This window comes from Trachinotus anak, unplaced genomic scaffold (genome assembly GCF_046630095.1).
Source record: "Trachinotus anak isolate AG129_WGS33_773 ecotype Australia unplaced genomic scaffold, CSIRO_AGI_Tana_v1 ptg000001l, whole genome shotgun sequence".
Taxonomy (NCBI): Eukaryota; Metazoa; Chordata; class Actinopteri; order Carangiformes; family Carangidae; genus Trachinotus; species Trachinotus anak.
The window spans coordinates 1958496-1975828 of record NW_027273852.1 but is presented as its reverse complement, the minus strand read 5'-3'; the positions used below and the strand labels follow the sequence as shown (position 1 = coordinate 1975828).

Below are 17333 nucleotides of genomic sequence, written 5' to 3'. Positions count from 1 at the left end.
AACTTCAAAATGCGAGGCTGTTACTTCAATTTTCTGCAGGTGTTTCAGCTACAAAGAGGTTTTCTCAGAGGAGGAAATTCACTCTAAAATTCATTAGCTGCGTGAAGTTTCTATGAATAAGGATTTTCCCACTGTCTGAAACATCTCACTGAAATATCAGGTGTTTGTGTCTGTCTCTCAGAATCAAACTTGAAGAGCTACTTTCTAAACTTACATTTTGTTGCACACTCTATAAATAGCATGACCACTTGTCAGGAAACAGAAAGGTGATATACATCATATTACAAATAAAACAAGAGTGAGAGTGAACATCACACACCACAGAGTCACTTCAACACTTCCCTTGTGGTCAGAGTCCTCCTGGTGTGTAGCAGACGGCAGGTTTCAGTCACACCCATTATTCAAGATGCAACATTTCGTATGGCTGCTGTGTATTATGATCTATTGAAACCCTTGCAGAGAACAGGCCTCGTCACCCCTTATTCCGCTGCAGTGGATTTCTTCATTTGACTTGTCGATTATTAGAGCCTGTTGAGAGGAGATAGTCTAAAATTAATCTGATACGAGCTACTGATGTCAAAGATATGCATTTTTCTCATATCTGATGTCACTGTAGTGGAGCTGTCATGTCGCATCTATTTTCAGTTTCAGGGCTTTGCTCAACTGAGAAGCAAACATGTCAGAAACAAAAACAACGACAACAGCAAATATACTGTTTTACATCTGCTCCAATCAGGGCTCCGCTCTCAGCACATCATCTTTAAGGAGAAGCACTCAGCCAATTTTTTTGCAGGGCTGCTGTGACCTTGTTTCTGTGGGGCCTGGAGTTTACAAGCACACTCCTCCAGAGCTTGTAATGCTGAGGGAATAGTTTCCGCTGGTGAAGGCTTAAAGGAGTCTCAGCAGAGCAGGGACACAGCCCTGCTGCTGCTGCTGCTGCTGCTGCTGCTGCTCTGCTCTGTTTACACTTCATGAAGACACAAGTTTACACCCAAAGCTGTGGCAGCGGCGGTTCAACCTCAGCACAAACCTCTATCACACAAACACTGCTTCCTCCTCACACACACACACACACTGGCGCAAGGTCTGGTTGTGTTGTCTGAAGAAATACGTGCAGAGGACAGTGTGCAGCTCGGCTAGCGTTACGTTAATGGTTAATGGTAATATCTAGTTCCTTTAAACGAGTGAAGTAGCTCACTTGTACACAAAACAACTGTAACTGGGTGACAAATACATCTGGCAACACCGTGGGAGGAAACAATGTGAGAAAGTATGACTTGTAAATGGACACTGAAAAGAAAATAACAGTAATAGCTGTGTAGTTATCCGCTGCCTGGAAGCCGCTTTTCCGACCTGACAGCTTGTTTGAGTTTGAAACGATGAAGTTACTGAGATGAAACCGAGAAGCCGAGCTAAGGTCGAGGAGTAACAATGTTGCACAACATTAAAAAAAAACATTTTAAATCAACTCCAAATTGTTAACAATGAACAACAATGTCCGTATTGCGCAACTCTTACACTTTCCCCTTTGCTGGCTCTGAAACACGACAGAGAAAGACAAGTACAGAGTAACAGCAGCTCGGCTCCGAAGAGGAAAAGCGCTGAAACCAACTACAAGATAAACACTTTTTTTTTTTTTTCTTTTTTTTTTTTTGGGTTGTTCTCTCTACAAGTTCAAGTCAAAGAGGGAGCTGCGGGACAGCGTTTCACGAAGAAGAAAAGAAAGAGCCAAAGAGACACTACCTGGACTGGACGCGCTCTGAGCGCAGCGGGGCTGTCTCTCTCCCGGTCTGCAGGCGCATCCACGGTGCAGGAGTTTAGGACCCGTCGGTGCTGCAGGAGCCTCTCAGCCCGCAGCTCCGCCATGCTGAGGTCATCACGTGTCGGACAACCTCCTGCGTTTCCGTAGGAGGCGGGGTCTGCGGGACAGGATGACTGACAGCTGAGAGGAGAATCAAATTATGAGTCCTCTGTTTCCCAATCAGCTGAAGGACACACTGAACACACACTGGGCATGTTTGAGGTTTACATGATGTTCCTTTACTGCCATCTTTATATTCTTTTTAATTCTGTTTTATATGACTGTGGTAATGAACAGAAAGTTAGAGTATTTTCTGTTACCCATGTATCACTATAATATTTGATGCTCGGTAGTCTCTTTATATTTAACTCATCCAATCTGTTCTAAAGGGAAACTCTATAGGGACATGTATGTGTATGTAAAAATTTCTTCATCTCTATTGCAATAGGAAAATAAAATTTCAGCATTGGTTGTGTCTCTATTGAACTCAACAATGCAAGATGTTGACCAAAGAAATTTTATATATTATATTATTATTATTTATTTTTAAATTATTTCTCAATCTCAAGCAAACAGCCCCCTGACTGCCATAAGATTTAAGTGTTGCTATATTCTGATTGGTGTACAGAAGTAGGTGAGATCACCTGTTTTCATCTGAGCACCACCAGCTTCAAACCAGTAAAAAGAGCAAAGAGAAAATAAAAAATACAGAAATCTCTCACTGTGGAATAACCAATAGTGATGCACAATCATGCAAAAATAATTATATGATTATGCAAGCCCTAATTACTCTCGGTAATAAGCTGAGTTAAAAAAAGAATTGCATTTTTTCCGCACCTTTAAAGACATATCAAGAATATATAAGGAAAATAATCAAAAGGTAAAACAAATTCCATAGATTCAGAGCTCATTATGAAACCTTATATGCATGCAACATAAGCCAAGGTCCCTGTTTACTGAAACATTCAGTGTGACTCTTTTCAATGCAGCAGATAATATGAACTTCCAAGACCTTTCCCATTACTAATCTGCAAAGTTCAATGCACCACTGGCACTGAATATTATAATCAGCTTTCTTGTGTAACCACCTTCTGCCTCACCTTTTTCTATTTAAACTGGTGATTTCCAGGCAGCCTTTTCCAGGATTACTCTCCACGACTGCAGGAGAACATGTGTCAACTTGTCACACTCAGCAGTTGTTTTAATACTTAGGTGGAGAGACATTTATATACCAGCAGTAGATTTTCCAGTTGAGAAAAGTGAAGCTTGTGTTCGTTCTGTGAAGCACAACATGTTTGCTAACAGTGATGTCGCATCACTGTTGATGAAGAAAATGATAATCTGTCTCCTGGAAGGAACAAGACTTGTATTGGCACATTTGCTGATTTAAAAAAAAAATGTTTCTGGAAATGTAGGATTTATCACCGCTAGCTACTCGCAAACAGCTTAAACTCTCTTTAAGTGTTTAAAGGCTGATTCATTGTGTCCAGGGAACAACTCAACAAGACACTGAAACCTTACCCTGTAACAGTGCTTTTGATTATCCTTATTTTCACTTCGTCTGCCACACGTTCTCCTCACTTTATGGGTGAGAAGAACACTTCCTTCAAAGCAAAGAAGCTGCTGATGGTGGCTGGTGGTGTCATGTTGTTGGCTCACTGAGAAATCAGAAATAAAAAAAAAACTGTAAATAAAAAACTATTTAAATTCTTCCACACAAAAAGCAGATTCTCCTCCAACAAACGCTTTCTAAATATTCCCCTTGCACAACAGCTGGTTCATTATGTGATGCTGAATGATGATGGATGCAAATTGTTCCCCATTATGCAGCTTTATAACAGTTAGAGTGGCTGCGAACGAGCCATGGGTAACACAGAAACACTCTGTGAACTGTAAATCTTCAGAGCATAATCACGAGTGGGTCTTCATGTCTAATAATATATCAAAATAAGACTGAAAGATTTAATCTAAAATAAGTAGATTATGATTTATCTCCCATAACATTTTTGAAATAAATACCATTTGTCTTTATTATTATTTTGTATGGGAAAGTATAATTATAATTATAATTAATCCCCGTTTTAATTTTTAAAACAGGGATTTTTTTTTTTTTTTATCTTAGAATTAAATGATTTGAAACAGGCAGTAATTCTGTCCCTGAGGAGGCCTTTAATTATCAAGTCACATCTCCCCCCAACTATTAATAAACATCTCACAGCTTAAACAAGTAGCACAGAAATCACTGACAAGTGTTGTCTTGAAAACGAAAATGACACCAGTGAAAACAAAAAAGAAAAACAGTGCTTTATGGAAGAACAGTCCTGAGTTGAGTCATGAATCTCCTCATCCCCTTCAAACACTTTTCAGCTACTCAGCATCCAGATAATTGGTCTGGAGCTGATTATTAGGACTGGGCAGGAGGAAGATTTCTTTCACGATCAAAGCAGAAACTGTGAAGTCATTCATCGTGTGAAGGATGAAGCTCTCATGGAGAGTGGAGGCAGTGGAACCAGATAAGAAACACTTGCTAATACACACAGATTGACATGAAAATGTGATGAATTACAGTTATGTGGTAACTATGTCCTCCAGTAGTGTATAACGTATTACTGCCCAGGCATGAAGGGACGCCTGACGTTGCCACAAATAGAGCAACACTAAGACCAGGACTGTGTAACCACTGGCGCTCCAGCTTTAAGAGTGGGGACCCATCTGAAAAGCAGTGGAACAACTCAACCCAGTGGAGCTGGTCTCTAAAGAAAACACTGACAGCATAATAAGTATCCACTCAAGTGGGCCTGTCTACATAAGCAAGTAAAGAAAGCTGATTTGAACATAGATGGGACAATTCAACCCGGCCACACTCTCCTCCAAAGGGAGACTGCTGACAACATAATAAGTATCCTCTGAAACTTGTCCATGGCTTTGTAAAATGGGATGCATCCAGAGTTTATCTGCTCTAATGAAAGCAGATATTGCTCACACATGATGCCATACCATGCAATATGATATACCACTAGCTCTTGGGGCAATTATAGAAGACGATATTAGAGCTCTTTTCTTGTTTCTCTCCCAGGAGCAGACTCTACATCTATCTAATGCCACCAATGCATATGATGCATCCTGTTTTTTGTACAAGTTGTACTGTACAATTAATTTCTTGGTGTGCCTCTTGTGTATAGGAAAGATACTTACAGTATTAAAGTCAAACATTCAACAATTGTGCAAATCTGTACTAAAATTCTGTGCAAAAATTTGAACATTCACCTCAGAGACCAGTTGGATGCAGAGAGGTTAGAAGAGTTTATTCTGATAAGATTCATTTCCTATTTAAAACGTGTTTGTCCTGTCATCTTGGAGCAGATTCATGCATCATTATCTGAACAGACACATTTACCAGGAAGTACAATTATTTACTGTCTTGCCAAGTACAAACAAGACATAACATAGCTGCTAGTGGGCTAACAGGTTACCTGTTTCCCCTTGTTTCCAGACTTTAAGCTGAAATAAGTGAACAGGCAGCTGGTGGTGTGTAGCATACAGAGAGTGGTATTGATCTTATCCAGTGATTTCGCTGGGTTTCTTTGTGCAGGCTTTCATATCATCCAACGATCATATCAGCTGAAGAGTATTTAAAGAATATTTTTCTCTCTGCTGTCTGTGCAGTCTATGTCACTCCACAGCTTTGCCCCTCTGACACCACCAGTGTCAAGAGCCTGTCTGAATTCCTTTTTAAACGGGATAAATATATTTACTGTGAATGTAATTGCTGCAGTTTGTGAGTTTCAGTTCTTTGGGGTTCATTAGGCTGCATTATGTTCCTTAAATTAAAAGTTCCCAAGGTAAACTGTGTTAGCTTTTGGTGTCTATGACTGAAGGGAAAACAACTGGAACACTACACCTAATGGGGACTTTTACCAGGCATTTCATAACGCGTCAGAATGTCATTTTCTATGTTACTTCATTTGACAGAGAAATGTGCCAAAATTGATTGTTATATTTCTTATTTTTTAAGAGTTTGAATGACAAGAAAATGTGGCAGGAGACTTTTTCCCACCTGTGTTGGCACCCGTCTTGTCAGTCTTGTCAGAAGAGCTGACACCTGTCTGGGTTTCAGAAAAAAATAGTGACAGTGAATAGAGGCTTTTACTGGAAAATTTAGCTCAGTGTCAAAATAAAAAACCGTAACGCTACGACAAACTTGAATGTTGTTGTTGGTAGAGACCCTGCAGCTGTGTTGTACACTTTGATGTTATAACTCAGCAAAGTGATATTAACTTAAACCTAAATGAGTCACTGTCTTCACAGTAGCACATTTCCACTGTCATTTGTGATATTTCCACAGTAAACTTTGTGTCTCAGATGGTTGAGCAACTGAGATAATCTCTGTTGACACACTGGAAAACAGGGTGAGATGTTTTAAATGTAAAAATTTACTTTCATGTCATTTCTATTGATTGGCATTAAGCTCAGGTTTTGAGGCTGATGGAAAAGGTTATCCTCACTAAGGCTTTTCAGACAATGAATGAATGGACTGTACAATGTTAGAAAATAAGATTTCTGCAGCATAATGAATGACAGCATTCACACTTGGTAATGTGCAGCGATGTGCAGAGTAAGGATGAAAGGATTTGAGAGGAATGAAAATCAAGCTTTAGTGTTGTCCTGTTGGATAAAAGTGAGTAAATGTAAATGTAAATGTAAATGTAAATGTAAATGTAAATGTAAATGTAAATGTAAATGTAAATTCACCCTGAATCAGACCTCAAGCATGACTACAGATAAAGTGAGGGAGGAGCAAAGTGTTGCAGCAGGGTCTAAAACTTCTACTTATTATTTGTTGACTCTTAATTTAATTTTTCTATGTATGTATTAGTTGATCTTCCATTCGAGGAAATTATGAGTATCGCAGTGCATTCTGGGTAAGATGTCCTGCATGAATCCATGCACTCCTGTGGCTTTTGAAGAATAGACATCAAAACGGACTGCTTGAGATGCTGCTTAAGATGGAATCAAAGTGCTGAGGGGAGGTGAGTGAGGACTGGAGTGCACATCAGACGAAGCCTTCCTTACTGAACGGGTCCATTACATCATGAAATGAAAGGATAAAGAATCCTAGGACAAAATAGAAATAATTTTTGGTCTGTCTAGTTGGTTAAATCTTCGATTATCAAGTAAATAATTAAATAAAACTAAACTGAGAGTAAGATAGACGAGCACACACACACGCAGAGGAGGAGAGAAGCCCCTCCTGACAGATCAACGTCATTGTTTCACACCATGGTTTGGACTTTCTTACAGTCAAGAAGAAATAGCCATCTCACAGTAATCATTCATAAGACTCTACTGTTAAAGCTTCCAAACTACCTCACATCTCTGCTCTCATTTAGATCTAGTATCCACGGTACACGACCCAGTAACTACCTAACCCTTGATATCCCTCATGTTTGCACTGATTTTGGCAGGACTGGTTTCAGGTACTATGCACCATTTAAGTGGACTGAACTGCAAACTGCCCTAGAGTCTTACATTTCCCGTGGAGATTTTATTTAATGTTGACTATTGTCAATGTTATTCTTAGTTTCTTAGTTTCTTGTGCTGTGAAGTTGTATTATGTAAGAGATTGTAATCTCAATGAGACTGCCTTATTAAATTAAGATTAAATCATTTAAAAAAAAAAGGTTGTTGCAGAGGAAGTGACGCCTCGCTTATCCAGGAACACATAAAAATATGAACACAAAACATAAAAACTGTTTTTGAGGTAGAGCCATTTTGTATCAAACAGAATCCCATTGGCTTTAGTTCAGTTTCTGTTAAGAAAAACAATATGCATTTTATACTGATCACACAAAAATACTAATAAGCCACAACTAATTCCTCTCTGCTAACAGAAGCAGCTTGCACACCCAAACACTGTCAACAACGCTCCAGAAATGCCAGCGCAGGCCTTTCAAAACACCTGCTTCATCAAATCTAGCTGCTTTTCTTCCAAACACGACTGGTGATTCAATTTGAGCTCCCGAGTCATCCAAGATCTGCAGGAAACACACACTGTGTGCCTTCATTGTAATATTGCTTTGACAGCAGTGGATGGATTTCCTGCACGGTGTGATGGGCAGATCGATTTTTCCGATCCCACGATAGCAGAGCATTCTCCAGAGCATTATCTTTTAGGAGATAAGCTACCGTTGGCACATTTGCACGCTGTAGGTTAATACAATTCAAACTGGGAAAGAAGAGCACAGGGTGGATGCCAGGGTATGCAAATGTGGCACACATGATAGAAAGGGGAAATTGCTGGTACTGCTATAAACTGCTGTGAGAGAACAGGGTTTTACTTGTAACCCTTGTGGGTTAATCTAATCATTTCCCTCTTTTCCATTATCTTATTTAATTTCAAGATTTTAGCCACCCACTGAAGAGGGGAAAAGGCTAACAGGGCGTGTGTTTGTGCATCCAGCTAACTTAATTAAGGCCCAGGGTTTTAGTCGTTTCTGTCGTGAACGCTCAGCATGTTGATTTGGCCCACTCGTCCATTACAGAGACGACTTTCTTTCACTCTCAAGCAAGGTTTCTGACTAAAGATAACAGTAACAGTAAGCAGGATCTGCATGACTGCATACTGACTGCTACAGGTCAGCTGATACTGTGAATAGTCCTGCAGGCTGTAATTTGTTCCTCTGTCATCTCAGCTGTTCAATCACAACAGAGTCAGGAAAGACAGGAAACACTTATAAAGGAGTTCGTGTTGCATGTATCAAAGCACATGATACATGAAATCATTATCACTGTGAGATTTTTTGAGCATTACTGGACCATTTTAGAAGCAGATTTTTAAAAAGTGGAATGATTTTCGTCTTCCTCTGTGTCCAAGTAAAAAGAATAATCAAAAAAGTGTCTTTGAAACAACAACACGGAACAAGTGCATTCAGAGATTTCAGGATTTCAGGGATGCTTTTTGAAATAGAATTGAATAGAATACAATGCCATACAATGCACCAGAAATATCAACCAACCCCCTCCCTCCCTCCCAAACAAAAAGAAAAAATAATGTGTATAATGACTGGAGATATGCAATGCAATTCAAAACTCTGTAACACACACATAAGTGTGTTTGTAATATGTAAATCTTCCACAGATGCAGGTTTAAAGAAGGGATAACCAACAGGAAATAGCACCAGCTTGCTATAATGTATATCCTTCCTCCACAGTTTAAGGTGCAGTAAGTGGATAAGAGAGATTAATGGTATCCAAGTCACAAAACACCAGCCAATCCTATTAAACCAAGCCAGGCACTGTGGCAGTGGTTCAGATGTGTGCAGCTCCGGTGATCCCTCGTGGGTCTCCTGACACTGAGGATCGCTCAGATGACTGTTATCATGCCTGCCTGCATATGTACCATCTCCCCATTGTATGTTCTCCTGTGTGTTTCATTCTCTCTCTCCCTCTTCCTCTTCCTCTCAGTTTTCTTTTTTTCATTGCAGTTCACAAGACTCTGTTGGCCTCACCATGGTCAAGTGTGTATTTTCTGTCATTCTTTTTGTCCTTGTTTTACATTTTGTTTCTCCAGCAGCAATCTCTTGCCATAGTTCATGACATAACTTAAGATATAGTACATACCTCCTTTTGATATACCATTTAATCTGTGTTAAATTGTGTGACATACTTTAAGTGAAATGGTTTAGACCCATGCGAGCCAGATAAAGTAACTTATGTAAATGTAAAATCTTTCTGAGTATATCAGAAATGACAGAATTTCACTATAATCTACTCAATTTATAGCACATCCATCCAGAAAATCCTTCCTAGATTGACAGCAAAAGACTGAACAGTTTGCTTCTCACTTTTCACTCACTTAGTATTTTTCATTAGAAGTGGCTGAATAGATAAGAGCAATAAAAGGGCTCAATATTAAAAAATGAAATGTGTTATATCACTGCGTTAGGTGTATATTTGTTGTCGGAGTTGTGTTGCAGCAAACTTTTGTCCCCCAGGTTCTGAGCACCTACACAGAACCTGAAACAAGCAATATATAATATTTACTGTAAGTCTGACCCTCAAGACAAAAGCTTTACAGAGTACGTTCCAGATATTGTGCTTGTCCACATAAACCCACACAGTGAGGCTCCTCAGGAAGAAGAGCACTGAGAGGTGTGGAGAACACTTTGAGCAGACTCACAGTCCTGTGACAGTGGGACAAACAAAATGCAACTCTAACCCACCAACAACACCAACAGAGCTCGAGAAGTGACAGTGAGGGGGCAGAAGGCACTTTGATTTATGTTTTCAGTACAGTGTCCGAACCAGATGTGAGCAGCTTTCCACGGTAACAGTGGATTATCATCTGTTACATAACTGGGGCTGTACACTTAAACCTGTTGGATAAAGAGTCACATTGTGCAATATGCTTGTGCAGTATAGGCAGGACAGATTGCACTACATGTGTTACTTGAATCACAACACATTAGCGAGTATTTGTGCCGAATATGCACCCATTTTGCCTTAAATAAGTTACGCAATTGCAAATGTGCCATCAATAAATCTGTGAACAGAGTCTCAAAGACCAAATTAAATAAAGTGAAAATCAAGCACTAACCTTGGAACCCTGCAGCTGTGATCACACCATTTCTTGTAACCTTAACACTTGAGAGATAAGAATTAAAAAAAAGCAAAACATGTGGCAGCACAAAGTTACCTCTGATCTGTCAAAGGGATTCATAGCACACAACTGCCCGAGCCAATTAAGAGTGCAGTTCTTTCTAATTACTCCACTAGACAGCAGAGTTTGCATGCTGTCTTAGATGAGATCATATCAGGACAAACACATACGAGCAGAGTGGTCTGTCAGTCTGACTGCAGCTGAAACTGTGTCATAAAAGTCAAGATGATCTCTTACATGCACAAACCCCTGCAGCGTGTCACTCCGTGGCTCTAAATCAGTGTCTGATTGTCTAAGGAGGGCGACCTTTGAAATAAGAGCCACTCACGTAATTTAAACCCAAGACCTGCATGGTTCACCTTCACTGCTAATTGCATAAGTGGTTGATTAATACCAATGGAGCTTACAACACCATGTTGTGTAATTATAAAACAGCAGGTGTTTACTGTTGCACTTTATTGGTATATACAGTAAATGAGGAGGCAGAGATGTTATACTTCCCTACACACAAGAATTTGAGGAAAATAAAGTGATTTTAAAGTTAAACAAGGTTTTAAATGAATACAGTACAATAGCACTGTTAAACACAAAATCTTAACTAGACTGAGTGTAAGCAGTCACACGTGACAAGTTTGAATGGGCAGATTTTACAGATCAGGTCGTTCTGGAGGACTGATAAATCCATTTCCCCCTCTATAAGCCATGTTGTGTTCACTTCAGCACACAAAAGGAGCCAAACAGTGAACACCTACAGGGAATTTCACCATGCTCCAGTCAACAATGAAATCCACCAGGGCAAGTGTACCTCTCACTCCTAATTACAGTGTTCCCCAGTGAAATCCTTTTTGTTCAGTGAAAACACTTTTAATGCAGAGGCGAATGAAACACTTTGAAACACTTTCAAATCAAGAAAAGCAATTAAGCAGAGAACTAGTATTCACAGCAGAGTTGAGCCCCGTGTTACAACAGGTAGTTTCATTTAAGTAATCTGTTCTGTCAGAGACGTCCAGCTGATCCAGTTACACCTGATGAAATCTTTAGAGATCATTAAATATATGAGGAACATGAATGTTTGTAACAAATGTCATTACTATCTATCCAGTGGTTGTTGAGATATTTATCTTATGATGGCGTCACAAGAACAGTGGAGATCATCCTCAGTGTCTGCCTGAAATTCAGATAGTGGACTAAAGAGGTGGACTTTAGAGCCATACCACTGCATTAGAAAAAAAAAAAAAGTGCATTATTGCCACAAATAGAACTGTTGCCTGGGTTACAATCATTGACAACATTTCCCTTCAATCTAGGAGGTGTGACAGCCACAATATTACACCAAGGAAGCACAGAGCACATGTCTTTGACACCTCAGACCAGAGTCCAACATGTGGCTCCTCTGGTTAAGTTTAGGGAGTGATGCTGGTTTTTTTTTTTTGTGCCTCACTGAAAATGAAAACACATCCTGTCTTGTGAATGAATCCAACATGAATTCAGTTTAACTACACTTGACTCTGTCTCACATGCGCAGCAGTACAGGCAGTGAATGGCATATGAGTCATTCAGTGACTCATTTGGCGGCTCTGTTCACTTGTTCCTCTTTCCATTTTTTACATTTTTGTATTAACACAGAGTGAAAGAATAAGAAAAATGTGCACGGGAGAGATAGAGAGAGGGATGGAGAGGGAGAGAGATAGAGACGGCATGTGACCAGCTTGAATGTTGAGGCCAGTGATATAGAACCAGAAATGGTGCTGATAGAGTGATATTGTTTCTCTTTTTTTATTCTCAAGCACAGACGCTCAAATCCACAGTGTTGTTTCATATATATAGATATGTTCACAGTTAGAGTTGAAGCATGGACGTCGTATTTATGTGGTATACGTCTTAAAGGGGCTATTTGTAAGTTTTCTCTGCTGCTGAATGTGGTTTCTTGCCAGGAGCAGGTGGTGGTGGTTGTGGCTTGACAAGAGCTTCAGCCATCATTGTCTTTATAATAAAAGCACTAATAATACGCCATCTGAGCACTGCTGTGTCTTCTGGACAGACTGGAGGCTACAGTGAGTCGCTATGGGAAAGTAAGCAGAAGAAAAGACGTCATAGAAACTACAGTTAACATTGACGTTTCCACCACTGAAGACAGCTCTTGGCGGATAAAGTGAAGTTCAATGCTGAACTCGCAACATTTCCTTTATGCCAGGAACACACTGGAGGACTGGAGGACAACTCTTTTCAGCATGGCTACAAAATTAAAAAACTGGCCTTCACTGAAAGTAGTTGTGTGCTGTGCAGCTGTGTCAAGCTTGCACGTGGGCGGCAGAGGGACGCACTGACGTCAGTAGGTGGAAGTAAGGCCTGGATGTGTCGTGAGAACTTGCAGCGCGTTTGTGAGTTTGGTTGTGTTGTCAGTATTTGCAGCACATTTGTGGATTCGGTTGTGTTGTCAGTATTTGCACAATGTGCTGTCAGATTGATGAAGATGTTTTCTGAATTTGTTTATGTCTCACATGCCGTAGGAAAGGGAAAACTCAGAAAAGCACAACAGGTCCTCTTCATGCGCTGGGTTTCAGGCAAAGCGCACAAAGTCACACTTGCATCATTGGAGAAGCATCAGCTGCTTTATTCATGTGTTGTCATCAGTGGCTAATTCATCAGCTGCTTGGCTACCAGCTGAGTGGGTGTGTCCAGTCATATTCACTGAGGTTCAAGTCAGCTGTTATGACACTTCTACTCTGCTTCTGCCACCACATCAGCGCCGTTTGTTGCAGCAGCTCTCATCCTATTCGTTAAGCTTATGTTAACCAAGAGTGTTTGTTTAGGAGGATTAGTTTTCCCAGCAGTGTTTTTGTCGCTGCTCTGAGAGCTTCCCTAAACCCACTTGTAAAAGCGTTTGCTATACATGGTCAATTTATCAGTTTTTTCAGACCAAACCAGTACTTACAAAGATCAAGATTAACCTTGGATTAGATTCATCAATTCATCATTATCATCTCTTTGATGACACATGATCACAGACTGATGATATGCAATTTAATGATGTCATATAGCATCATCTCTATGTTTCACTTAAAATTTCCAACTCTTCTGCCGTTTGGAGACACTTACATGGATGCTTGCAGAGACTTATAAAGGTAGCTTGAAATGAGCGTGGTTTAAAATGACAACAATTATGATATCAATAAAACAATAAAAGAAAGGCTTTGCTTGAGTATATACATCTATAGCACCGCTCTCGTAGAGCTAATTAAATTGCTCTTGTCTGTGATGATGCAGAAAGTTCCTGAGTGTCTGTTTGTTTGTTTGCTTGTTTGCTTGTTTGTTTGTTTTGAGTGAGGAGAGTGCAGCGCAGGTTCTGCTCAGCAGGATGAGTGATCCCAGCAGGAGAACGGCGGACTGCATCCTGTCATGGTGGGGCTTTCGCTAATTGTTTCCTGGAGACCAGAGCTACACCAGACAGCCAGACCTAATTAGGATTTTCAAACAGTCCAACCTGCCAGACGAAGTTGTTCAAACCCGCGCTATGAGCAGAGGAGCACAATGACTTTGCAGTGATGCTGTCACAAACAAACAGTTATACTCTTGTACAGATGACACATACTGTTGCATAACAGCCTGACAGTTTATTCTGTTCTTTTGGTTAGAAATACTGTGCTGAAAAAAAGACATAATTATCATTTTTAACTTTAGATGACAAAATAATGACATTTTCATTTGCTGAAAGTTGATTGTTTGCATCTTGATTGTGTCTAGTCTTATCTGCCCCCCTTCAATCTCCCTTCTCACACTAACAACTTAAAGTAAAGCAAAAATCTCAACAAAAAAGTAAAATATAGTAACAAAAACAGACTATGGTAACTCAATTTTCTCAATTTACCCCTGAAAATGAAGTTTTCTAGTCCTCAGAGACTCTAAACTGGCGTTGGCACTCAGTAAACACTGGTGAACAGTCTGTGAGCCAAGCTGTATGCCAGCTGTTGTGTGCCATCCCGCTGCATGCCCTTTGAAGTGCCACAGCCAACCAGGCTGCATGAAGAATGAGCCAAGACAGACTGAGGATGCCAAATAGCATAGCTACTGCCATGTCAGTACCCTAACAATAAAATGTAATCGATCTTTGAGACAGCAACAGCGTTATGGATAATACTGCATCACATGTCTGACCAGAATTTCCCCCTCAAGGACTGTGAGGATTATTAAGACAGGGCATAAGTACATCTGGTGAGTGGAAGAGACTGGCATGTTCAGAGGAAATAGCAGTAGGCACAGCGGTCTCCACAACACAACAGGACCCCTCTTTTCAATTTCCTGCTCCAGTTTCCATTCCTGCTTTATTTCGTGCAGGGACCTGTAAAGTGGGATTTGCAAAGGAAGAATGCAACATTTAGCAGATATGGCACCGCAGAGCACAAAACAAGGAAATTGATTCTGTCAAAGGCAATATTTGTGATAATGATCTCAATAGAAACATAGGGTGATTTCAAACAGGGTTAGCAGGATTCCCTCTGGAAGTTTTACTCCTAACACAGCAGTGGTCTCTAACTGGCTTTAAAACAAGTGCTGTACACTTCAAGCTTTATACCAACCCGTTACCTGATGTGCATTTTATTTCCTTATTCAAACTGAAGCTTTTCTTTAGAAGTTTGACATCAGGCCTGAGTTAAACAGTGTTGATGTACATATATTTTCCAGTATGATTTAGTGGCCATTGCAAACAAGTCACATCTGGGTGGCAGATGTCAGTGTTTTCATGAGCTGTATCTAATGAGTTGTATCCACACGGTTAGAGAGGCCTCCTTCTGAACAAACATTACCACTAACTTTACCTTTTTTAAATTCAGTTTTACTGCACAGTGAGTAAGTATAAATAGACTTTGCTGAAACTAGTTTTTGAGACTAATGCCAATTTTACAGTACATAAAAAACATATAACAATATATTAGCTAATATTTATTTCATTAGATACACAACATGTAAAATTACAGAAAAACAAAGATATATGCATATGATATATAACTGTCCCAATTTTAGCCCCAAATTTGCTCATTTTCTGTCTTTGCCAACTGTTATTTGTCCAATAGAAGCAGAAACATCATGAAAACTGAACTGATCGGGACGTTTTACAGCTTCAAAATAAACTTGTCAGTGCTCTCTAGTGGACAAACTATGTAGTGCAACACTAGCCAAGTTTCCTTGCAAACTTAATGCTAATTTTAAATGAACTTCCAGAAAATCAGCAAAAGAAAATGTAAATTATGTGCATTTCCATCTACTACTATTATGTGAATATTAGGAGTTGGACGCATCAAGATAAACAGCTGGTGGTGCTAATTTTCCTGTCAGGGGCCATTAAACCATCGCAGAACGAGAGGGTGCAGTGAGATGATATAATTAGAAGAGCTCCAGTCGCCCTGCACTGATCTGGTGTTTTCATCTGCCATTATTTTTAGTCTCTTCAGTGGAGAAGAAGCTTCAGTGTTTGATTGAGTAACATGCTCCATGTACATCATGAGTAATTCTCTAAGTCTGTTTGCATTGTTTTTTGCCTCATTTTCCTTTTATTACAACTTTTCCACTTCAGCCAAGCGCTGAAACATTTTTGTATCATTTCAACTTTTTCAACTTTACCCAAATTGAAAATGGACATAAAAACAAGTGAATGTACGGTTTATTTTCCAAAACTACTGTAAACAGAATTTATCATATAATTTCTTTTTCTGTATTGGCAGACACACACACACACACACACACAGAAATATTTTTACTTTAAGCTCATATCTCCAGGTATACTGGGCCCGGCTGATTCATCAGTATAACTTTAAAAAAGACCCAACACACAGCAGCAACTCCTTGTTTTGCTGGGGTCGTGTGTTCTTCTGTGTGTGTGTGTGTGTGTGTGTGTGTTTGTGTGTGTGTGTGTGTGTGTGTGTGAAAGATACAGAGAGAGAGAGGACATGTGCTTCAGTAATTAGACTAAGAAACAGACACAACAACACCCAACAGCTATTTATTAGACTGATTATTTACAGATGGTATATTTGAATTTTTTTTTTTTTTTTGACTTTTTGACTTTTTGAAATCTCAGTTTTTCCGATGCGATGAATGCAGTCATGGCAACATCTTGGGAACAAATTGTAACACTGAAGACAGAAATGGTTGACAGAGCTTTTTATGTTATGTAGAATGTACAATCATTCAGAATTGTCCATTATGATGGTTTGATTTATGATTCGGATCATTTTGAATAATCCTCTACTGTACTAGGATATATATATATACTGGATATATACTGGCGCCTGGTATAACCTGAATATTTACTATATGTTGCAGAAGGTGCTGGCTTTGGCTCAGCTGGAAACATTCCTACAGTATCACACTGCAATTATTGGAATGAAAATATTCCCCCTCCATTTTGGTAAGCTCCAATTGCAGCGGCCCATCCCACACCTTTTTTTTTAAACAATAATGTTTTCCTGAGCTGGTATTTCAACAAGGAAGATCTCAGCCTCTTTCCTGGGAAGAATGGAAAACACTCCCACTTTTCTAAAAAAAAACAACAAAAAAAACACCTTCTGCTTTTGTAAGGTGTAATTTAAGCGCTCATTGTGTGTCAGACTAGATAAGAACATCAGACAAAAGCTCAAAATTTAAATGTAAAATGTGACTGCACATCGCACACAGCCTGAATGTACAGGAATAACACATCAAAACACGAGAGCAAAGTGTGAATTATTTTCTTTCCAACTTGAAAAAACTTGTGTTGAGAGTAACTGTTCCATCTTGTGCTCATAAAAGCAGAGGGCTTACCAGGGAGCGAAGATGGCATGCAGCAGTTTGTAATCACCATCACTCTGCCTCCATGACACTATGGGGAGACGTCCA

The 17333-nt window shown here is 39.6% G+C and overlaps 1 protein-coding gene across 3 annotated transcripts in view; it reads right to left on the bottom strand.

Moving 5' to 3' along the window:
* The window catches only part of hdac4 (histone deacetylase 4), a 125773-nt gene extending 123850 nt beyond the window's left edge, over positions 1–1923 (bottom strand). The window contains exon 1 of one of the 3 annotated variants that reach the window (XM_071489215.1): positions 1744–1923. In XM_071489215.1, the coding sequence (XP_071345316.1) occupies positions 1744–1802 (59 nt within the window). In that variant the 5' untranslated portion in view covers positions 1803–1923. The remainder of the gene's footprint in view (positions 1–1743) is intronic. The other 2 variants (XM_071489380.1, XM_071489305.1) reach the window with 2 other exon arrangements.
* Between the last annotated feature and the right edge of the window lie 15410 nt (positions 1924–17333).